Source organism: Rousettus aegyptiacus, unplaced genomic scaffold (genome assembly GCF_014176215.1).
Source record: "Rousettus aegyptiacus isolate mRouAeg1 unplaced genomic scaffold, mRouAeg1.p scaffold_m13_p_11, whole genome shotgun sequence".
Lineage (NCBI taxonomy): Eukaryota > Metazoa > Chordata > Mammalia > Chiroptera > Pteropodidae > Rousettus > Rousettus aegyptiacus.
Genome location: NW_023416286.1, coordinates 93,580,423 through 93,603,510, shown reverse-complemented (window position 1 = coordinate 93,603,510; position 23,088 = coordinate 93,580,423). Strand labels below are relative to the sequence as shown.

General features: G+C 65.1%; 1 protein-coding gene across 5 annotated transcripts in view; it reads right to left on the bottom strand.

Annotated features, from left to right (window-relative positions):
• DLGAP2 (DLG associated protein 2) overlaps nucleotides 1-23,088 on the bottom strand; it is a 228,210-nt gene that overhangs the window by 46,028 nt on the left and 159,094 nt on the right. For all 5 annotated transcript variants that reach the window (XM_036228968.1, XM_036228967.1, XM_036228966.1 and 2 more), the window contains 2 exons: nucleotides 12,123-12,188; nucleotides 2,679-3,742 (listed from right to left, as the gene is read on the bottom strand). In XM_036228968.1, coding sequence (XP_036084861.1) covers nucleotides 2,679-3,742; nucleotides 12,123-12,188 — 1,130 coding nt within the window. The remainder of the gene's footprint in view (nucleotides 1-2,678; nucleotides 3,743-12,122; nucleotides 12,189-23,088) is intronic.

The window sequence follows — 23,088 nt, the reverse complement described above, 5'->3', positions numbered from 1 at the left end:
TCGCCAGCAGGGCCTCCGCGGGTCTGGGCCAGGAGTCGGATGGAAGGGGAGCGACGGGGGGCTGCTGGGTGCAGCCGGCGCGCTGCCCTCCCCGGGGCTGGAGCCCCTCCCACGTCCCCAGACCTGCCGCGGCAGGCCACGTGCTCCCTGAGCTCGGCTGTGACTCGCCCGCCTGCTCAGCGACGTGCGCCCCGAGGCTGCCCTCCGATGCCGTCTGTGACGGGGACACCCGAGGACCAGGGCTGCTTCCGAGGAACCAGAGGACCTGGATTGGCTCTCGTCCGCCCGTCGTCGGCGCCAACCTGCCCGACACGTAAAGCTTCTCCCTCGAATGCCGACTGCGCCTCACGCACGAGGCGCGGCTGAACCGACGACTCTCAGTCCGGATCTCCAGCGTCCTGGGTGTGAGGGCCGACACCCGCTCTTGTGTCGCAGACTCTCCTCCGGGTGCGGCGGCCGGCCGCCGAGGGTCCCGGGACCTGGCGCGGCCGCCGAGGGTGGGGGGAATGCTGGGCCTCACCCCTCGGAGCACAGGACGAGCAGCTGGGGTGGCCACGCGTCTGCAGTGACCAGCGGTGGCCACGAGAGGACAGCCAGCGAGGAGAGGGGTCTCGTCCGCGTCCTGGAGGCGGTGGCCACACTCAGACGCGGGGGTGGGGTGGCTGCCGGAAACCACATGGCCTCGGATGGCGTGGCCCCGCCAGGGTCACAGGGCTGCGGGGAGACGGCACCTCTCCCCGCGGGGACGCTCCTGCGCCCGCATTCACGTTCCAGGTGACATTCATACGCTGTGTCATGCACCCAGGTCCCGGGCAGTGGGCCAGAGGCCTGCATGGCCGGTATGGGCCTGGCCCTCACAGCCGTGGACGACTGGGCATGGCCGGCAGTGACGTGGTGACCTGCTCGCTCGCTCCCCTCCGCCTGCCTCGCGGGGGCCGGGGTCTGCGCTGAGCCCCTCTGGGTCCCTCGGCTCACAGCCTGTCGTTTCTGCGTCACCGGACCAAGGCCTGAGCCACCCGACCGCTGATGCCTGTGTCCCGCGCCTCCTGGCTGGGCCCTGCGTGGGCGAGGCCAGGTCTTACATGGTCTCGAGCTGGCCGGGGGCCCATGACAGTGGATCCCTCAGTGACCCACAGTGTGCAGGAAGGAGACACGGGGCAGTGAACTCAGGAGCCACTGGCCTGGGGGCAGAAACACGAGGGCCAGAGAAGAGCCCGCAGTGACGCCACGCGGAGGCCACGCGGAGGGAGCCACGTGGCAGGGACCTGTCGGACACACAAGCTGGAGCCTAAGCCCCGCAGCCCCCGACACTCCCGGGGGACGGCGGGGGCGGGGGCAGGACAGAGACAGGCAGCCACCCGTCGGGCCCGGATCTAACACGCTGTTAAAAGAAACTGCCCTCGGGGACACGACTCGACCGGGAGGGTGACCCCACGAGCCCTACTGCCGGCCCGGCCGCCTGACCACGTCTCCGGGGGGGAGTCTGGCCTCCCAGCACGGCTGGCCAGGGGCCGGAGCAGGGTGGCCACAGCTGCGGGGCGGTTCAACGTGACGGACAAGCTTGGCCACGCACGGGCTGGCTTGACGTGTGGGGCTCGTCATCCCTTTGCGAGGCTTTCCACAGCTGAAACGTCAGAAAGAGCTGTTGGCGGCAGAGAAGAGGCTGCTGGCCCAGGGCGCGGTGGACAGAGGAGGCTGAGGGACGGCCGGGCAGCGGGGGCCACGCTGTGGCTGCGGCTCCTCTGTGGTCTGCCGGGGACACCCGTGGACACCACGTCAGGCGCAGAAGGGAGGGCTTCGCCGGTCGGGGCGCCCCGGGCGGGCCCACGGCCTCCTGCGTGCGGCTAGGCTTGGCTGACCGCCGGCGAACCTCCCATCCCGGCCGCTGCAACACAGTGTCACCTGAGCCCCACCTGCCTCCGAACACACCTGCCTGACGCCGCTGCCCGCTGAGCGCGTCCTGCTGAGCGGGACCCCTGCGTTTTGGACAACGCGCCAGGGTGGCCCTGGGGGCGGTGGGGACTTGCGGGCACCACGGCTGCTGGCGTCCGCCCCACTGCCCGGCCACGCGACGACGCAGCCGCCGCTCAGCGCCATCGCTCGCCGTCTGGCCAGTCCCCGCCAGCCCGACGCGCGGCAGGGACGGGGGCGCAGGCCACGCACGCAGTAACGGTGACGCCACACGCTCGGCCCGCGCACAGCGTGGCTGGCCGGTGACTGCGGGGCCCTCGAGGGGGGCGGCGGCCCGGCACGTGACCCCCACGGCGACAACGCTGCGATCGGGGCCAGAGGTGAGAAGGCCCTAGACCACCTCGGAGGGCCCCGCCACAGGCTCCCAGGTCACCCACTGTGCCTCGCCTGCCATGGCCCGGGGGACGGGGCACGTGCCGGAACCGCGCCCGGCGGCACCCCGAAGGCCGCGGGGCCGTGGTCGGGAGGCGCGGTGAGCCCCCCGTGCAGACCCACGCCCGCTGGCCAGAGTGGCCCCTCAGACAAGGCCATGGTGCCGCGGGCCCCCTGCTCCACCTGCCTGACCGCGTCCCTCGGGGGCACGGCCCGCCCCACGCCGCCCCACGCCGCCCCACGCCGCCCCACGCCGCCCCGCGGAGCTCAGGCCGGGCTGCGGCGCGGGCAGGGGGCCGCGGTGCGCGTGGCGGTCCCGCCGCGCGGCGCCTCACCTGGAGGTAGTGGCATGCCCGCAGGGGCGGCTTGACGTCCTGGTGTGCCAGGGGCCGGTCCAAGTTCAGGGAGCTCTGGCGGCAGGCCTCCTTGGCCTGGCTCACGGTCAGCGTGGACCAGGAGCTCCGCTTCATGTAGGCGGCCTCGGGCGCCACGGCCAGGCCCTCGCAGGCCGAGCACTTGACGTCGCTGTTGCTCTTGGAGGGCTTCAGGGAGAGGCCCGCGAAGGGGCCCAGGAACGGCTCAGGGTAGCAGTGGGGGCCGTGGTCCGCGAGGTGCCTGGCGGCCACGCTGGCCGCGCGGTAGGTGCTGTCACTGTCCAGGTTGTCGTCCGAGCTCCACCAGCTGCCCGGCCCCGCCCGCGGCTTGGCCTCGGGCGCCCGCTCCTTGCTCTTGCTGCGCCGGCCGTGCTTGGCATGGCGGCCGTGGTGGTCGTCCACGCGGCCGTCGGCCTTGGCGCCGTTGACGTGGCTCTTGGACGCGCCCTCGAGCGAGTGGGACTTGGTGAAGAGCTTCTGCACGGAGTGCACGAGGTGGCGGATGCGGCCCGGGCTCTCGCCGCGGTGCTCGGGGGCCGACGCCCGCTGGTACTGCAGCGTGTGGAACCCGTCCCTGTGCAGCGGCAGCTGCTTCTCGAACTGGTCCAGCAGGTTGGCCGGGATCCGGTGGCTCTTGGCGCTGGCGTGGGACACGGCACAGTCGTCCCTCGTGTCGTAGTGCGAGCTGCAGTGCGTCCTGGGGAAGGTGCTGCTGGACACGTGGTCGCCCAGCACCACGGGCACCATCACGCAGTCGGAGTGCACGGAGCTCCTGGGGGAGCAGCGGTGCCGGTCCCCGGGGCAGCTGTCCGTGGGGCTGAGCAGGTAGGGCCGCCGGACCTCCGGCCCATGGAGGGTCAGTTCGTGGGCGTGCGAACAGCCGTCCAGCGGTGTGAACCCGCAGGTGTGGCCGGGACACAGCTGCGGCGGATTCCGGCTCCCAGTCAAGCCTTTCATGCTGCTGGGGGCAGAGGGGGGTCCCTCGTCATCGAAGTGCGGCGTCAGGGGCCATGCGCACTGCTGGTCTGCCGGGGAAACAGAAGAGCCGGTTAGGACTGCGGGAGCACGGGCAGGGGCCCCGCACGCCGGCCACTTCCGCTCAGCGGTCAGCGGTCACTGTCGGTCTGGGCATTCAAGTGGGCACTCTTCCTTTTATACCACACCAACTGCTCCAAAGCACAAGAACCCGGAAGGGACCCCACGGACGTCCCCACGTTCTGTTCTACAATTACAAGCACTCGGTGTCGGCCAGAGCCCCGGGCCCCTCGGGGGCCAGACTGCTGTCGAGCGGGGGATGCGCGAGGGGAGAGGCGCCTCACGTTCCGCAGTGAGGTCTGCGTGGCTCGTGCCCGGGCGGCGGGCGACGTGCTCGTCACACACACACACAGGACACAGGCGGCTGCAGTGCGCAGTGTGCACATATGGTGCGTGACGTGCACGTGAGGCGTGTCCCGTGACGCACGCATCTGTGCGTGATGAGTGTCTGTGTGTGGAGGGAGCGTGCACACACGGGCCACGTGCACGGAGCACACAGCACGCAGTGTCGCGTTTGCGGGGAGGCTGCTGGCGAGCCGAGTCCCCTCCGTGGGGCTTCTGGACGGGGGTGCCCGCGGGCTGGGACACCCCGGTCGCCCCCTTGCCGCTCCCGCTCTCTGCACCCCTCCGTCACCGCGCTGCCCTCCCTCTGCCTCGAGCTTCAAGGTCGTCTGGCCCTGCGTCACCTTGCAGGGCTGCAGCAGCCGCCGCGTCACTAGGCGATGAATTATGGCTGCACGGACTTGGCCGAAGGCCGTCCCTGGATGAGTGTGACACACGCTCCAGGGCAGGACAGCCATACCGGTTGGCCGGCTGTGCAATCAGCACGGGGGACGCCAGACGCAGTGACACACGGACACAGAGGGCGGGTCCGCGTGGTCTGCTCGGCCGGGGCCGGGGGCCGGGGCGCCCACCACGGAGAGGCGGGGCCCCTGCGACATGGTGGGGACGGCAGGCCGGGGCCTAGCGGACGGCCGAGCCGCACAGCCCACCCGCCCTGCCCCCGCCCTGAGTGACAGCCGCCCACGGGCCCCGCCGCCCTCAGCATCGCAGTGCCTCGCGCTTCTCAGGGGCAGGCAACCCAAACCCACGAGGAACATCCCGACGTGTCTTTTGGGGTCTGAAACAGCGAATCTGTGCCGGGCGGCACGTGCCTGCGGAGGTGGGGGTGGCGGGCACAGGGTGGCCGGGGAGGGCGCGGTGAGGCGCTCAGAGTCTCCCCCGTCTGACTCGAGGACTGGGCTGCACCCGGCAGAGACGAGATAAACACGGACCCGAAACGCGAGGCTTCTGGGACTCTCCGGCCGCCTCGCCCGCTCCAGACCCGGCTGCGAGCCTTGCCCGCTCAGCCTGCGGCTCGTCCGTGTGCACGGCACACGCCCCGCGGCTGCAGAGAAGACCCCCAGGTGGGCGCCGTCACGCCCCCGGCCTCGGGTGCAGCTTGGCCCCGCCGCGGCCTCGGCTCCGTCGGAGACGCTCCCGCTCGTCTCCGCCAGCTGGTGAGCTGTCCAGCTGTGCACTCCGGACGCCTGGCGCACCTGCTGACTGGCCTCCGTGCTCACGGCTGGGCGCCTGGCGCTTCACACAGCACGCGATGGCCTGCAGGGGTGGGACCCCCAGGCCGTGGCCAGTCCCCATGGGTGGGACAATGGGGGGCCGTCTCCGCAGTGAGCACCCAGTGGTCAGCCCGTTCTGCCGTGGAGCGCGTGCTGCGTGAACACTGGCGGATGCCCTGGCCTCCTGTGCACACCTCCGAACACGCGTGTGCACTCGGCTCTGTCCTTCCAAGGTGGCAAGGTGGCATTTGAGACTCCACTTTCTTCGGTTTGTAGCTTTTTCACTTCTACTGAATGCACTGGTGTGACACTGGTTAATGCAACTGTACGGCTTCCGAGTGCACAGCTGTGTAACTCGCCGTCCATACCATGCTCTGCGCTCACCACCCGCCCAGCGCCCGGTCTCCCCGCAGCCAAGTCGCCGACCCCGTTACCCTCTCCACCCCCCCGCCACGACCGCCCACCGCTGTCTGCGTCCTGACCTCTCCCGTCCGACTCGCCTCGCTCAGCGTGGTGCAGCTCACGTGTGGTCTGCCCCGGCTGGACGGCAGGCAGCCCAAGGCCGAACAGAAACCCCCAAGAGCACGCGCCTCGTCCTGGTGCCGAGGAGGAAGTGGACAGACCTGACGCCGGCCAGGACGCCATCTGGGAGCAGCGGCCACCCTGGGTCAGGCGGGGCTCGAGGACACTCACTTCTGTGCCTGGCGGAAGACTCCGTGCACGGACGGGTCACGACATGGGGCCGTGACACTCGGCGCCTGGACACGTCCCCTGGGCTGCTGAAACCAGCGCTGCCGGAGACAGGCGGCTCCCGGGGCAGCGGCGTCGGCTCCGTCGCTCCCGAAGGCCCCCCGGCTGTCATGGCCGCACGACGGCCCACGCCTCCACCGTGAGTGCCATTGGGTCCCTGTGCCATCACCACGGGCAGTCCTGCCAGGCACGCCCGGTCTTCCCTGTGTCCGTCATGGCCACAGGGCCACAGCGCAACACCCGGGCTCGACGCTGACAAATGAGCACGTGCTCGTGGCTCCTAGTGCAGCGAGGAGATGAATCCTCACACACTTCCAGGACACGGAGCGTCTGGGAGCCACACGTCCTGCAGACGCTGCCTTCTGGGTCCGAGGGGAGGGGGCTGGCGGCGGATCTGGCTGCAGGACGCCCCCTGAAGCCTCAGCTTGCTCCTGAGGGCCGGCCACGCCGGAGGCAGCGGTGGGCGTGTGCACACTGTGGGGTCGGTGACGTGCATCCTGCTCAGGCCGCAGAGACGTGCACCTCTGGGCCGCCCCCTCGCCCCCACCTGGGCCCCCGATGCCAGTCCGCGTGCTTGGGGCACTCGCGCCGCGGGCCAGGTTAGAGGTCTGACAGAGACTCCCTGGAGGAAATGTCGTCACAGCCACGTGGTCGGGTCCCGGGGCCCCCGATGGACAGGCACGTGGCGACAGAGCCCGCCGTGCGGTCCCCACTGCAGACGAAGCTGCTGCTGCGCGCACAGGCTTCTGTAGGCAGCCGGAGCTTCCAGAACTTCCAGCAAGGAGAGTCGCTAGGCCAGACCGGCCGCCACGCAGCGGCTGCTAAGTATGAATGATCTTCGGTGGGTGTCCAGGGCTGGGTCAGGGTACTGTGGCTGCTGGCTTTGCTCAGGTACCGGGGAGGGCCCTGGGGGCGGCCGTGGGGCTGGGGCTGCCGTCCTCCAGCACTGGACTTAAAGCCACAGACGCGGTGCTGCCCTCGTCCCGGGCACCACCGGCCCCGTGATGCGGGGGAGCAGCAGGGTCCGCCCGGCCGCGTCCCCGGGTGAGAGGCGGGGCCTGTGCCCGCCTGGCGAGGCTCGCGGGTGCCACTCCACAGGGCGCGCGCGTGCGTGCGTGTGTGCAGCCGAGCACGTGGGCTTCGTCTGGGGGCGGCAGGCTTGCTGCGGCGCCCCACCCAGTGCTTTCCCCACGGGGTCGGGGGTCACGGGCTGGCGCTGCACAGGGCGCCCGCGTGACAGCATCAGGTGGACGCTGGCGCTCGCCACGGCTCACGTCTCAGGGCGCATCTGAGACGTGGTGGAGCTGACCCGGACACGGCACGTCGCCCTTCTGCCTGACGGGCCTGGGGCTCAGGGGCTCCTGTCCCCGGCACCGATCAGACCCCGGGGCCGCCGAGGCCCTCGCTCCAACCAGGGTTGGCCTCCGTGGAGGGAGCACGCTGTGCAGCGCGCGCTGTGCTGATGATGCAGCTGCCCGCGCGGCCCGAGTGTGACAGGTGGAAGAACTCCGGCTGGGTCAGGAGGTGACCACCACAGAGACGCGTCAGGACAGGCGAGGGGGGTGCAGCCCGACACCCCAGGGCAGAAGGGGAGCCACGCGGGACGGTCAGCGTGCAGGTCAGCAGCATGTTCGTCCAGTGCGGGTCAGCGTCAGTTACTGACCCCCAGCTCAGCCCCGGGCGTCACACGCGACCCTCTGCTCAGCCGCCAGATGCGCTGGGCCAGGTCCACGGTGCTCCCGCGTCCTCAGAGAAGGGACGTGGAGTGGCCACCTGACCCCGCCAGGCCCGGCCAAGCTCGGGTCTGACTGGCTGCTAGTTCGTTCGCCACGTGGACCAACTGTGTACCCCTGAGCCCCAGCTCCCGCCCTGCACTGAGGATTGTCCTCACGTTGTCACTCTGTGCCTGGAGGGCGCGTCAGCTGCAGTGACAGTCAGTTCTTCTTCCTCCTTTGTTTTATTTTGAGCCTCTTCTCATTCTTGATGCCACCAGCACAGCCACTGAGAACTGGGGGTCCCCAGCATCCGTGCATCGGCTCCTTTCCGCCCCACAGACTGGCCAGGTTGCCCGGCTCCACCCCGGCCGCTGACCTTTCCCTGGCTGTGTCCCGGAGGCCACAGTGCACAGCCACAGCTCACGTCGGAACAGAGCAGCCACCATCCTTACCCCTGCTGAGTTCCCCAGCTGTGCGACATCGTGACACGTGCGTGTGAGTCACATACCGCTGAAGAGGCAAACGCACAGGAAATCTTCAGAACTAAAAACAGTCCTGGGGGCCCCTGTTTTCAGTTACTGCAGATGAACGTGGCAGTCACGGAGCCCACTGCAGAACAGCGCCCGCGGCCCCGGACGCCAGTCCCCCCACCCCACGACCGCTGGCGCCCGCTCTCCTACGCCCGGAGCCGCGAGCGTCATCTGCTGACAGCACATGGGCGTGATGATCACAGTAATCGCAATGTCACGGGAGGCTGACATCTGTCACTCACTGGGATAGATGTGCCAAGGTCTTGTGTGATCAGTTTAATTGTCTCCTACCCTCCCGCTTTCTCTCAATGAACAGGGGTCAAAGGCACAGGGCACCGGCAGAGCCCGCCGGGCGTCCACTGTCCCCCAATACTGCAGGAAGCCATGGCCCCCCGTCCTGCCACTGGGCCTCGGCAAAGCACGACCCTGCTGGTGGCTTCCGAAGTTCCTCACTATGCTCCACAATGCAAGACGCATTTCGCACTGAAGTCTAAGATAACACACGCACACACCACACGTGCATGCAAACGTGCACACGACCAGACACCACACACATCCACACATACATGTGCACATGAGCGCACACACTCCACATATCCATGCAAACACGTGCACACGACCAGATACTACACACGTGCACACACCACACACATCCATGCAAACATGTGCATACCATACATGCATGTGCGCACAACCAGGCAACACGTGTGCACGCGCTACACACATATGCACACACCACATCCATGCACATGTGCACATGCACAACACACACAGGCACATGACACACATACCACACACACCTACCACACGCACATTGCACACATACCCTACATATCCACTTACACATATGCAGAGGCCACACACATGCCACACATGCACACACAAACACATCACCACATGCATGTGCGCACCCATATGTACATACACACACCACATACCTCCACATAGCCATGCACACGTATCCATACACACCACACACACGACCACACACCATACATGAACATGTGCTCACACCCCTGGACATGACACATATACACATGCACACCCGTTCCTCCCACACATACCACAAACCACACTAGACACACCACACCCGCCACACACATGCATACCCACACATGCGCACACTGCACACAAATCCACACACGCCCTCCACACACGTCTCCCCAAACAGCACTCACTCTCATGTGTGATGTACTTAGTTATTTTTTAATCTGTACATTTCACACACTCTGATATTTTTTTTCATTTAAAAAATTGTTGGCAGTGACTCAGTAATTCGAATTCATGGCCCAATGAGTTGCAACCCATAGTTTAAAAATCAGTGTCATGTAAATATAAACTATCAGACAATGAAATGAAATCAAATCATTCCCTGAATTAGGAGATGGTCGATTAAATGGAGTGTGTCCCCCGCCAGTAAACACGTCTATCACCACTTCCTTCCTTCCCACGCCCATTCCCACCCAGAACCACTGCGCCTCGTGCAGAACCCGTCATTTACTCATTTTAGAAGCCGCCAGCTTCAGCGAAAGTGTCATTTCAAGAGGAACAGCTCTGAAAGGTGGAATGAAGACTTCGCATGTTGACTTCAAGTCTGCACGTGTGCACGCCGTGTGGACACATGACCCCAAGGAAACGTCTTGCTTCCTTACGGCAGAGACCCCGGCGCTCCCCCCGCCCTGGGCCTACACGGCGAGAGGCCACCACGAACCCGCCAGCACCCCAACCCCGCAGTCCCAGTCTGCGGCACCGTGGGAAACCAACCACTGCTCTCACGCTGCCCAGCCTGCGGCACGCTGTCACCGCAGCCCAGGGACTAGGGCAAGGGCACGCGCCTGGAGGCGTGAACGAGCGAGGAGCGAGGCATGAGGAACGTTTACATGTGCACACCCCGTGGGGACGGGGACGGGGTGTGCCCAGTCACCTGACGGCAACCAGGCTCCGTGGCCGTGCAAGCTGAGAACTGATATCTACGAGAACAGCTGGGGTGTGCAATCCGGAAATTACATGCAATACCCAATATCCTAATTTCCACAAAAACTAAATATGAGTAACTGAAAAAACTGATTTTAGTTTTAATTTGTAGAAAAATAAATTTTTAACGTGACTTTATCAAAATAAAATAGATCTTTTGGACCGTTCCTCCATTAACTGGCACATCACCCTTCCTGGAGGCCACACTTGCCTGTCCTGTAGCGGGCGGTGACTGCCCTGGATGTCATGCGGGGAAGGGTGGCCTCCACGATGGGGCCTGAATCCCCACCGGTGGCGGGGGTGCCGAGGTGGAGGACGACCCCAGAGGGAGCGTCAGAGCACGAGAGTGTGGGGGGGTGGGGTCGGGCACGGCGTGCCGCAAATCAAGATACTGCTACGGACCAGACAGAAATGGCAGAGCGCTGCTCCCACTGTTTCTGGAAACTTCTAGAAACTACCTCAAGGAAATAAGGAAAACTATGAAGTTACACGTCGACATGATGACCAGGGGCGTTTAGCAAAGGACACACAACATACACATTTCTAAAACGGAGCTCTTTTAAAATAAGATACACATCACAAACACTACGAGACGTGCGCGCAGTTAAATGGTGTGTAGACTTAAAACAGTGCCGCCTGATGTCCTGCTACACAAAGGTACTTTTACTGTAATGTTCTTGCCCCCTGCAAGGCTCTAAGTATCGGTGGGTAGTATCTTACTATTCGACTGCTTCTGAAATTACACAATGCATACACTTTTGTCAGTGTTGTGACTCATATGATATATGCCCAATATCCTTTGATCATCTAACCTGCCTTTTAAAAAAATTTCAACTTGCAGTTGATTGACCAGTGCAGATTTGGGTGGATATTAACAGTCCTCATAAATGTGTGTAAACCCCCAACTCTTTCCAATGGTTCAAGCGTAACGTTCAAGAGGATGAGGAAAACCCTTTCTTCCACGAGCCAAGTCACAACACGCTGCAGGCAGACTTCATTCCAGTCTGGAGTCCTTCCCCAGACCTCGCTTCTTGAAAAAGTGGGGATTCCCTTCTCCACTGTGGCATTCTGAATATGCTACATTGCACAGCAAAGGAAATCATCAACAAAATGGAAAGACGACCTACTGAATGGGAAAAGATACTTACCTATGATACATCTGATAAGGGGTTAATATCTATTTTATATAAAAAGTCATGTAATTTAACACCAAAACCACAAACAACCCAATTAAAAAATGGGCAGAGGACCTGAACAGACATTTCTCCAAAGAGGACACACAGAAGGCTAACAGACACATGAAAAGGTGCTTGAGGTCACTAATCGTTAGGGAAATGCAAATTAAAACCACAACGAGATATCACCTCACACCGGTCAGAGTGGCCGTCATCAGTAACTCGGTCAGTGCTGGCGAGGACAGTGCTGGCGAGGACGTGGAGAAAAGCGAGCGCCCAGCACTGCTGGTGGGGTCGTGAACTGGCGCAGCCGCTATGGAAAACAGTCTGGAGCTCCCCCCCCGTATTTAACAACAGACCCACTCCGTGACCCGGCAATTCCCCTTCCAGGTACTCACCCCGAGAAAACCAGAAATAAGGCCATGGAGATGCGCACCGTACGTCCACTGCAGCACTATCTGCGGTAGCCGGACTTAAGACAGGTGCTTCCCACACGTTTATAAACTACTACTCTTTAAAAATGTCGCATTTTACTTAGGTCCTGTCAAGAGACTCTGAAGTCAAACACATGCTCAGAACACCTGTGGAAAGGTGCACCAGTCTCAGGCGTGCAGAAAGCCCCGGCGGGTGGCCTGTGCGATGGCCGGGGAGGGCGTCTCTGGAGCCCTACCTAGGTCCTCGTCCGCTGGCCCTGGGAAGCCGATGCCGGGCTGGACCAGGTCCCCGCCGTCCTCCTCTGCAAAGAGAGACACAGAGTCACGGTCAGTGTCAGGCCTCCCCCCCCCCCACCCGAGGACGTTCAGAGAGCCACTCAGCATCTGTTCGGGGTCCCCGCTCAGAGCTGCGTGCTGTGCAGAGACCCCAGGGACAGAGCAGTGACTGCCTTGGCAGGTGCCCACCCAGGCGCTGCCGGGCGGTCATCCCCTCCACCTGGTGGTTACTAGACCCGCGGGCGTCAGACCTAAAGCTGCGCTGGTACCTGCCCAGCCACTCCCCTCGGTGGGTCCCCGAGAGCACCCCGCCCCCGCACCCCCCCCTCACGACGCCCCTTCCGCCCAGCAGGCTGCATGTCGGAGGCCTCGGTTGAGACGCTCAACGTGCCTGGTCACCTCCGCCCTGCTCATCCCTGGGGCCGGGACCTGCGGCGCCCACACGCTGCCCCGCCGACCCCCGCCTGCCCCGGACGTGCAGACCCCGCGAGGGCGCACACTCGTCCCCACTTTGACAGTTACAGAAACACGGCTACAGATCTACGGACCCGTCCAGACTGCGCACGCGAGATGCGGCTTCCCATACTCGCGGGCGGGTTTGGGGGCAAATCCCACGTTTACGCCCCGCTGGTAACGCGGAACCCAGCGAGCCACGGCGGGCCCCCGAGCGCCACGGCCGCGCAGTCCCGAACGCGCCCGCTCCGCCACCGGCGCCGCTCGGCAGGCGTGCGCCGGCGTTTCCAGGGGACCGGAGGGGCACAGTGGGGAGGCCGGAGCGGGCAGCGGCCGGGGGGCGGTGGAAGCCCGCGGCCCCCTCACCCGGGCTCGTGTGGGGGCCCCACGTGCGCCCCCGGGGCCCGCCTTCGGAAGCGCGCAGACGCCAGACGCCCCACGCCGCGCTCCGCGCACATGTCCGCGCGCACATGCGCGCACACGGAACGGACGCGTTCCCGCCGCCGGCGAGTGCACGGCTCACGCCCTTCGTCCAGGACAGAGCGGGCCAAGGCCCATGCGAGAGGCGGCTGTCCCCACCGGAACTGACGTTCACACCGTGCTTTTTAGTAGCTCAATCCTGTTTTTCAAAGGAAGGCTGCAGAGAACTGCAAACTGCACAAAAGCGTGCTCGGCCCAGCTCTGGGGGACCGGGGCGCACAGCGAGTGAGGCGGGCCCCGCCCACACCGCTCCAGACCCTGAGGCGGGCCCCGCCCACCCCGCTCCAGGCCCCGGGAGCCCCGTGCAGGCCCAGAGCAGCCCCGACTGGCTGCGGGAGAGCCGGGCGCCGACCGGAAGCTCACTTTCCTCTGCTTCCAGGGGACACGCGCTTCTTTCACTGACAGGACGACACGTTTCCATGAAGCTTTTGCTGTTAAATCAAGGTTCCAGAATCCGATGGCCATAACCAAGGACCACTGGTCACCGTGCCCAGCCATGCCCTGGGCCTCCCCTGGGGCCCGTCGCACAGTGGTCTGCTCCACTCCCCGCAAGCCCAGGGCATCCATTCCGGCCCTCGAAAGCATCTCTCCCGATGCCTCGCCCCCAGGTCCTGCGTCACCTGACTCACGGTGCACCTGTACCCTTCAAGACCACACGCACCTGTGGCTCCGCTCAGATCCGGCCAACTTCCCTCACGCCTGGGTCTCTGCTGAGCCGCTGACGGCCAGCACTCACCGTCTGGGTGAGATGGCCCGTTACCACTGTACCTGTGAAAACGTGTCCCCACTGTGTGACTGTGGCGGGAAACGGCTCCTCATGGACAGAAGGGCACAGGTGGAGGTCACGGAGTCACTGGTGCCGTCTGTGCGGGCGGAATGCCCGTCCAAGGGGCTGGGCCACGCTGCAGCAGGACGGGAGGCGGCTACTCCTGGGACCCACGAGGGACGCCCAGTGGGCTCCGCGTGGGAGACGCAGGGTGGCACCCGGCGACCTGGCCTTTGCCCGGCTCCAGGTTCTTCTCGTTCTTCCCAAGTTCGCGTGGAAGACAGCGAGCTCGAGTCGCCGTGGACCCGTTTCCCTAACGACGGGCTGTGGAGGCTGCGGAAATCGAGCCCCCGGCCCTGCTCTGCTGGGCGGGACGACGGCTCCGCTTAGCTGCAGCGCTGGCTCCGTCTCCGCCTCGCTCACAGCTGTGCCGCCAGCCCGCACTCCGCCCTGCCGCGGCTGGCGCTCGCTGCCGGCTTTTCTTTGAGAGCCGCGGAAACGCTCATAATTTTATTTTGGACCGAGGATCAAGTCTCAGCAGAAGCTGGCCCTAAAGTCTGCAGAAATCTCCCTAACACTTAAATGTCACTTAAATTAGGCGAAGAGAACAACTCAGTCACCAGGGTGGCTCAGCCAGCGCCCCGCTCGCGGCAGCGGCATCGACACGAGACGCCCACCTCCCGTTCCGAGCGCCGGGGGCCCGACGATCCGCCACCGCCACGGGTTCAGACGGACGGCGAAGTCACCTCCGACTACTTCGGCTGTGGCTCAGAGCAACGACACGCGGCTCAGGATTTCTCCGGGCCCAGAAAAAGGACTAAGTACGCTGAAGCAAAAAGCGGACTGCTTCCCACTCAGACATCTGGAAGCTTCGAGGTGAACTCGGATCTCTCTGCTGCTACACGTGGACATCGATCATTTCAAAAGCGACATTAATTACATCTTGCGTAGTAGGTTTCGAACCTGCATTCCAGACACGCGTCCTGTTAAATTCGTTGTGCCACCATCTGGATTTAATGAGGTTTCGCACCAAGGTTTCCTTGAAGACGTGTCCACCGTGTTTAAACTGGAAATGCTATTTTAAAGGCAGAGTAAAGGGCACTTTACTCTGCCCACTGCCCATGGCCCGCGATAACCGAAGCCCGGGGCAGAGGGGCTGCGTGGAGGCGTAGACGGTGGCTCTCCCGCGGGCTGCGCTGAGTCACTGGGGAGGGAGTGCAGAGGATGCTCCAGCTGCACGTGAACTTCAGACAGACCAGGTGGCGCTCTCCACACCCCACACAGTGCCCGTTGTCACCCAAGTCCAGGTCCGGAGAGGCGGGGGCAGACGACAGCACAGCTCCCGGCGAGTCACTGTGTTGCCAGCGGGGGAACCACCCCTCGGTGGAAGGGAATGAGTGTGAACCAAAGCCCCTCGGTCCACGCCCTCCCCCGCCAACCTGACCCCACCCAGGGAGCCAGCTATGGCCGGCCCCCCGGGGGGGCACCGGCCTGTCCTGTCCCCCCGCCACACCTGCTTGCTGGAGGGGCGACTCCAGGTCTCTGACGTTCGGCATGCATATGCACGCACAGATTAACCCGGAGGCTGTGGAAGCGACTTCGGGGTCATGAGCAACGCTCCATTTTCCTGCTTTCCACAGTCTGGCAGGCCGTGACTTTCAGATGTCCAGTGACAGCAGCGTGGGTAAACAGGTCACGGTGCCATCAGACACGGCATGCTGGGGGCGCTGACCGCTCTAGGGCGACGCCGGCTTCGCTCTGAGAGGACCGGGGGCCGCCCAGGTGCTGGCGGGCCCCCCAGCAACCGGAGCCCGCGGCCCGTTTCGTTTCTTCGGCCTTCGCGTGCTTCAGACAGAAGGAGTTTGGAAACACTTGGTGCGTGTCTTAGGCGTCCACACCCGCCCTCCTTTCCTCCGTCTGCTTGAGAATACTCTTTTCTCGGCATCGAAGCTCAGGGCTCAGAAAGCAGACGTCCCAGACGCGTGCGCCCGCCCCGCGCCCGCCCCGCGCCAAACCCCAGCCCCACCCGGCTGATTCCAGGAGCCGTGTCCACGTGGGAGGGCAGAAGGTCAGCGTGCGCACAGACGGGAGGTGAGTGTCAAGCAGGGGCCGCCAGTGTCCACTGCTGGGCCTGTCCGCAGTCCCGGAGGCCTCTCCAGGAGCTGCCCGACTCTGACGCCTCACAGACTCGTCTCGAGCGATTAAAATTCCTTCGTAAAATCATATTCACAGGACAACGTAGTCACTCCTGTTCCCTGAGCCCAGTGCCTCCTGGAGGCGGGAGTGGGAGAGGCTGCGTGACGAGCAGAGGCCCCGGCAGGTCTCAGTGCCGTCTGCCCCGCGCTGCCCGGGCCTCGCTGCCCGAGCTCAGTCACAGGAGAGACGACTCACCAACCCCGACTGAACACACAGAGGAGCAGTGACGGGCAAAGAGCACGGTGCACACTTGGAGCCGTTTCCTGTCCAGCCAGTGGGGCTTGAAACATGCGAGCATTTCACAAGAGAAAACCCAGTTTCCTTGAAGTGAAGACCTGAGCGAACGTCCGGCCGCCCACCACCGAGTAGGGGTGCTTCCCCGCCGGCTCCCACGCCCACGGAGGCCGGGCTGGGCCACGCCTGGCCAGCGACACCTTCCTGCTGCCGAGACCCCCACCGCCACCCCGCCGCGCCACAGAGGACTTCCGCCATGGAAGGCAGGACAGCGCTGGCCTTCACACACCCCGAAGCGGGGCTTTCGCTGAGACTAAGACCAGTGAAGTGTGCACAGGAAGGAAAGCCCCCCTCAAGCCTGAGGTGCCAGGTGGGGCGCGTGGGACGGGGGCGGTTGCCGGGCTGAACGCGACACCGTGGAGGGGGTGCCTCTGCTGACACGCACACACTCGCGCACACACGCACACACACGTACTCAGACACGCGCGCACTCAACACGCATGCACGTGCACAGGTATACACAGTCACATGCACATACAGACACACATGCACACAGGGTCACGTGCACACCCACAACACATGCACACACATGCACACGTATACACACATGCAGTGCACTCATGCGTGCACGCACATGCATGTAGTCACGTGCACACAGATGCACATGCATGCACCCACAACACATGCACACAGATGCACACATGCAGTGCACTCACACACTCGTGCACACGCGCACACAGACGCGTGGGCTGGCACTGCTTTGGGAAGGAGACCCTGCGCCCTCCCGGCCGGTAGCAGACGCGTCCGCTTCTCCGGAATTCCCGCTGCGCAGCCATCCTCGGATTCTCCACCCCGGAGGCCACTTTGGTCCTGCTTTTCCGGAGACTGTTGCGGCCGCCTGAGCCTGCAGCCCGTGCCGCCCGGACCACACGGGATGCCAGGCTTTTTGTCTGTACACGTGCCCCAATTCTGAGACACGCAAGACTCCGAAGACAAAAATATCATAACAAATCTGAATATCCGGTTTCCATAGAGACTGAAGTCAAAGGGAACTGTCTAACGAGGGTTTTGTTTTTGTAATAATTCCGGCCCGGAGCTTCGCGTCTGGGGCGGCTCCTGCTCGACGCGTTGGCTGCTGCACGCTCGCGTGTTCCAACGAGACTCGTTGACGGCAGCGAATGCCCATCGCTGCCCCTCCTGACCCCACAGACGTGGGCACTGACCCCGGGACCCTGCCCCCTCCCAGCACCAGACGGCGCTGTCTGGGGTGCGGGGGGCCCCGGTGTGGCTGGTCTATCCTGCTTCTGTCACAAGACTGCAAGACATGTCCCTGAGACGGCACCAAGTGCAGTTGGAGGTGACTGGTCCCCAGAATTACACGCTGAGCTTGTGGGGGGCACAGACGCAGAGCGGCCACCCGCACCCACGTCGGCACACACTCGGCTTGGTGGCACTCGGCTCAGTGGCACTCGGCTTGGTGGCGCTCGGCTTGGTGGCTCGTGTCGTGGAGGAATGAGACCGGCCCCGGCACAGCCCAGTGGGGCTCAGTCCCACCGGGGCCTGCAGGAAACACGGGGACGCCTCCCCCATGAGGTGACTGATGAGGCGCCGTCTCCACCGCTCCAGTCTCACTGCCCTGGCACCACCCTGCCCACGCCTGAGCTCAGCCCGCGACGGGGGACCAGCGCAGGTCCCTGAGCGCGGCTGCGGCAGGGGGCGGGGCATGGCCTGCCCTCCCGAGTCGGCCGAGGCGAGGCCAGGGCTGCTGGTGTGAGGGCCACGGGGCGAGCACCGCTGACGTGGCTGGCCTTGCACCCGCGTCCGGCACGTGGCCAGAACCCACAGGCACCGCCCGCCTCCGACCTCTGCGCCCCCTGAACTGCCACTGTCCCCCCCGTTTCCCCTCAGTCGCTCTGATCGGACGCCCGAGACCCGCAGCGCGGCGCCTGCCTGTGAGGCGCGGTCCGGCTCGCGTGCGCCAGCGCCGAGGACACACGCGCCCTCGCTCCCGTCTCGCCCGGCCCAACGCGCCCCGCGCCGGGGCCCCAGAGCCCGCCTCTGGCAAACAGCCCAGTCTGCGGGATGCCGCGAGGAGGGCATACAGCCCGGGCCACGACCCGCCCACGGCGGCAGGTGCCGCTGAAGACGGCGCGGGGCCTCCTGACCGGCAGGCCGGGTCGCGCGCCCGCGCCGCAGCCTGGCCAGTTCGGCAGACGGGCCCGGCGGGGCCTCGACCGTGACGCGCACGGGTGTGGGTGCTGACGGGAAGCGGGGCCAGCGGCAGCGGCTCCGGGGGTCTCGTGTCTTGGGTGTCCGCATGGGAGAAGCTGCCGGCCCAGCGCAGCCTCAGAGACAGCGCGTGCCCGAGGCTTACGGGGGTCCGCCTGCCGCGGGGCGCGGGGGGCTCTGCGGCAGCTGTCGGAACCCGCCGCCCGCATCTCAGCCAGGCCCCTGGCCGCGCCAATCCTGCCTCTGGGCGCGTGGACGGGAGCGAGGCTGACGCATAGGCCCCGCGTCGCGGCTCAGCTCTGGGCGAGCCCGGCTGCCCAGGTCCCGGGCGCCCCGCCCCGCGCCGGCCCCACACCACTGCCGAGCGCCCCGCGGCCAGCCGCCCCGGGCTCGCGCGAGGACGCCCATGTGTGGGGGACCCCTGCGTCCTGTCGCCGGCCACCCCGCATGTTTGTCACTGCGGCAGCCTGCACGTCCAGCTGCTCCTGCCGCTCGCTTTTCTTAGGCTCCGTCACGTGGAAAGAGGGTGTACTGACCTCCCCCCGCCCCCCAGCAGTGGTCTGAGAAGGTAAAACAAAGCACAGAGGTCACAAGAGCAGACGAAAAGTGGCCAGGGACGCTGATCTGGTGCCTGGCCTGAGAGCCCGTGGAGTGGGCTCTGCACTCCGGGGACAGCAGAGGGGGCTGAAGCGCCACCTGGGCTCTGAGCAGGGCACACGTGCCATGCACTGGCCGGTGTCTGGAGACCTGTCCCCTCCCCAGGGGCCGAGCGGGGCCAGACTCAGCGGGTCATCGTGGCTGGGTCAGTCCTCGTGCTCCACACCCAGGTGTGGGGTCCACAGCAGCGGGGTGAGCTCTGGGCTCTGCAGGCCGAGGCCCATGGGGACAGTGTGACTAAGGCCTCCCACGCACGGGCTGTCCGAGCCAGGGCCCTCCTCTGCCTGGCCCCACAGCAGTCGCAGTGACGGACAAGGGTGCCGAGGGTGCGGGTGTGAGGGCTGATGCCGGGCCGGTGTGGTCTCAGGGAGCCTCGCCCCGGGCGTGGGCGAGCTGGGGCTCCCTCCGAGAGCAGGGGCTGGAGCCTGCACTCGTGACTGGAATTCAGCAGGCATGTCACTCAGCTCTGTCGCCCCATTAACGTCAGGACTTCAGGGGTTCAGCTGCCTGTCGCCTGCTTAGATGACCAAGTGAAACAAGTAAGGCTGGACTGCAGACCACCGGCTCACTGCTCGCCTAAGTCATGTGCGTGTGTGACTGGATCCAGCACCAGGGGACACCAGGGCGGCCCTTGTCACGCAGGGGCCCAAAGACATGACCAGTCTGCCTGGTCAAGTGTCTCTGGAGATCACTCATGTGGACGCAGAAGTGGGGAGTGGAGGGCGGTTTCAGAGCTGATGCCAAAATCTTAGTTTTCACCTTGACGAGGATTGAGGAATTCTTGGTATTACGGATCCAGAAACATGTAATCATAAAGGACTCAAACTTTTCCATAAAACCACGGTTCAAGATCTTCGCCTTTGATGACAATGACGCAGGCCTCGAAGCAGTTGCCGGGCACGGGACGTTTCTGTTTGCCAGACACCGTGACACACGCCGGGTCCCACTTCAGCTCTGAAGCAGACACCTTAGGCCCGACTCCCACCGGGGGGCCTGGCGCACCACACCGCACACCGGGAAGGAGCCGGCTCGGGGCCTGACGGCGCGGCGACTGAGGACATGCTGCACCTGTCCTGGGAGGCCCCAGTGACATCACTGCGTGGTGCCTCCTAGGACGCCGGCGAGGCTCTCGCACGGCCGCCCAGCGAGGCGGGCACACGGGGCCCGACCGCGCTGACCTCCGTGCAGCCGGTGGCCGGTGCTTCCTTGTCTGAGCGCAGCGCCCAGACGCGCTCTGCCCCGCACACTGTCACCCGTCACCGTCTCCTGACGGGCACAGCTCTCCCCGCTGTTCGCGGCCAGCCCGCCCCGAAGCTGTTGCTGCTTTAGAGCCAAGAGCGTTTGTAAACGGCCACCCACGGTGCAAGGAAGCGTTCCTCCTCACATGTTTATGCTCGCCGACCATGAAGATGGTGTTATTTCTAATACAGAACGTTAATCGATATCAGGTTATCGGAATCAGACCTCATTCAAATTCCAGCTCCACTCTGCTCAGGAAACGTTTGTGAACTCTAGTTCCCATAGCAACGCGGCTGTGACTAAGCTGGCCCTGCCCCTCCCCTCTCCACATTGAGGACTCATGCAAGTGATTTTCCGAAGAAGCTCGTGTTGGAGCAAACGCCCTCCTTGCAAAAACCCTCAGGCTTGTGGCCCTGTTCCCGCGCCCCAAACAAGACGTTCCTCGTTTCCTCCTTTGTGGTAAGTTTCACTAAAATACTTCCAACAGAATTAATTCTCTGTAAAAGAATGACTGAGCCAGACGCCAGTGGCGAGTCACCACGTATGTGCGCGCAGTGGGTTCGCAGCTCTGTCTTGAGATTGTTGAGAGATCAGCAGTTCCGGTTCTCTGGGAAGACGCCTTCGCGGTCCCTAACGTCTGAGCGAGGGTTTGCACGGTGACTCAGAGGAGCGACTAGACTCGGGTCTGACCCTCGGGGACGCAGTGGACAGCGCCCTGGCCACGCCGTGCAGGGGCGGGGAGGGCCTCGGTCTCTCGAAGCGCACGGCCATCGCTGAGCTGGGATCCGGGCAACGCCTGTGTGAGCCCTGAATCTGCAGGTTTCCGCCCAGTGGCACCCTGCCCCCCCACCAGCTGGCCCCTGAGAGAGCGTGAGGCCCGGTCCACACAGCACCGGCGCCTCCCGGGCCTGCAGAGTGCGGGCGGGTGGCTGCAGCAGCCTCTGAGGACGAGGCAAGTTCTTTTAATGTGGGAAAACTCAGCCCATAGTTTGGCAAATCCTTTGCACAAAATAAATGCTTCAACTCAGCCCTCTTTCTCCACTACAGGCAAGGCCGCCGTTCTCACGGGCGAGCTGCACGCACCTCCCAACAGTGCTGGGGCCAGGGCTGGTCGGCAGGTCCCTTGGGAGCCTGGAGAAACGGCCGTCCGCCCGCGCTGTGTCCTCAGGCCAGCGGGGACTCTGCGGGCACCGTCAGGGGCGGTCACCGCCACACGGCCTCCCTCCCCCCCACACTTCCCACACGCACGTCCTGGGTCCTTACACCCATCTCGCCTCGGAGCTGAGTGGACGCTCAGTCCCCAAATCTGAGAGACTCGCCTCAGCCCAGAGCTAATGAGACCGGGGCTCCGCTCCGCAGCCGGGCCCCACGTCAGCCCGTCTGCCGCGTGAGGGGCGGGCCCCGGAGCCCGCGTCCCTGTGTCTGGAAGGCGGCGCTGGCCGGGCCTTTACGGTGCTGGCCAGGCCTTTACGGTGCTGGCGTATGCAGGAGGCCACCCCGGCGCGCCGTGTCTGTGCGTCCTGGCCCTGAGAGCCCGGCCGACCGCCCAACGCAACCAACGCCGTTCTGGTCCACGGAGCGGTGACTCCTCCGGCCCTGCGGGGTGAGCACAGGGCGCCGAGCCCACTCAGGGGGGAGGGACGGCCCCAGGGGACGAGGAGCCGGCTGCCTGGGCGCGAAGCTGTTGTCACGTGGCCCTGGGGCATCTGACCTGCCCCCCGGCCCGGCCACGGACCGAGGATGCCCCAGGGAGCTGAGGGAGCAGCTGTGTGGAGACCGCGTCTGAATGGCTGATGGCCGCGCTCAACCCCAGTGGCTGGTGGGCTCAGACGGGTCCCCACGGGGCGCACGTGGGTGCTGGGGACAGCACGGCTCGCTCCTTGTCCCCTCCACAAAGAGGCCTGGGCTGTGGTTTGCAGGGGTCTGTTGTTCCCTCTGCCTGACCACGCAAAGGCCCCGGGACGGAGAGATCACGCAACACGCCAGGCCACGCGTGCACAGCGGGGAGTCACGCCGAACACGCCGGCGTCCGCGGGGTCAGGCAGGGTGCGGCTACTCGCGGCGCGGCCGGCTCTGCTCGCTGCCACCCCAGGTCTGCGTGCTCGCTGCGGCTCGGCTGGCCGCCTTTTCCCCGGCCCCGGCACCCGGTACAGCTCTGGGTCCGCGGCACGAGGCGGTGCTTTGTGGGCGTGGAACGACGCCCTCGTCAGTCCGCTGCCCTCGCTGACCAGAGCTCCCGGTGCTGCCACTCGGCCCCTCTGCACCTTGGGCACCCGCCCAGCGGGGCCACGTCCCCGCGGGCTCAGCAGACAGTGGGTGCGGCCCACCTGCCGGCAGCCCCGCGAGGCCGTCCGCGAAGGCCGCTCAGCTCTGCCTTGCGCCGAGCACCGGGGAGCTGGCAGGACCTCGTCACCGCGTGCGCCACCACGGAGCATGTGTGTTCTGTGACCGACAGCTTCACACGAGCTGGGGGCTGGGCTGGTCTAGGAGAATCGGCGCTCAGAAAGAGGGCTCCCAGATGGGCTGTCGCCAGAAACACACAACGTGTCTCAAGAGACTCATTTTCGAGGCGAAGTCCTCTGCGCGCGGCGGGTGGCCAGCCCCGCAGGCTCCCTGCGCAGCCTCCGGCCGGCGTCTGCCTCTCCTGCAGCTGCGGCCTCCACGGCGCCCTA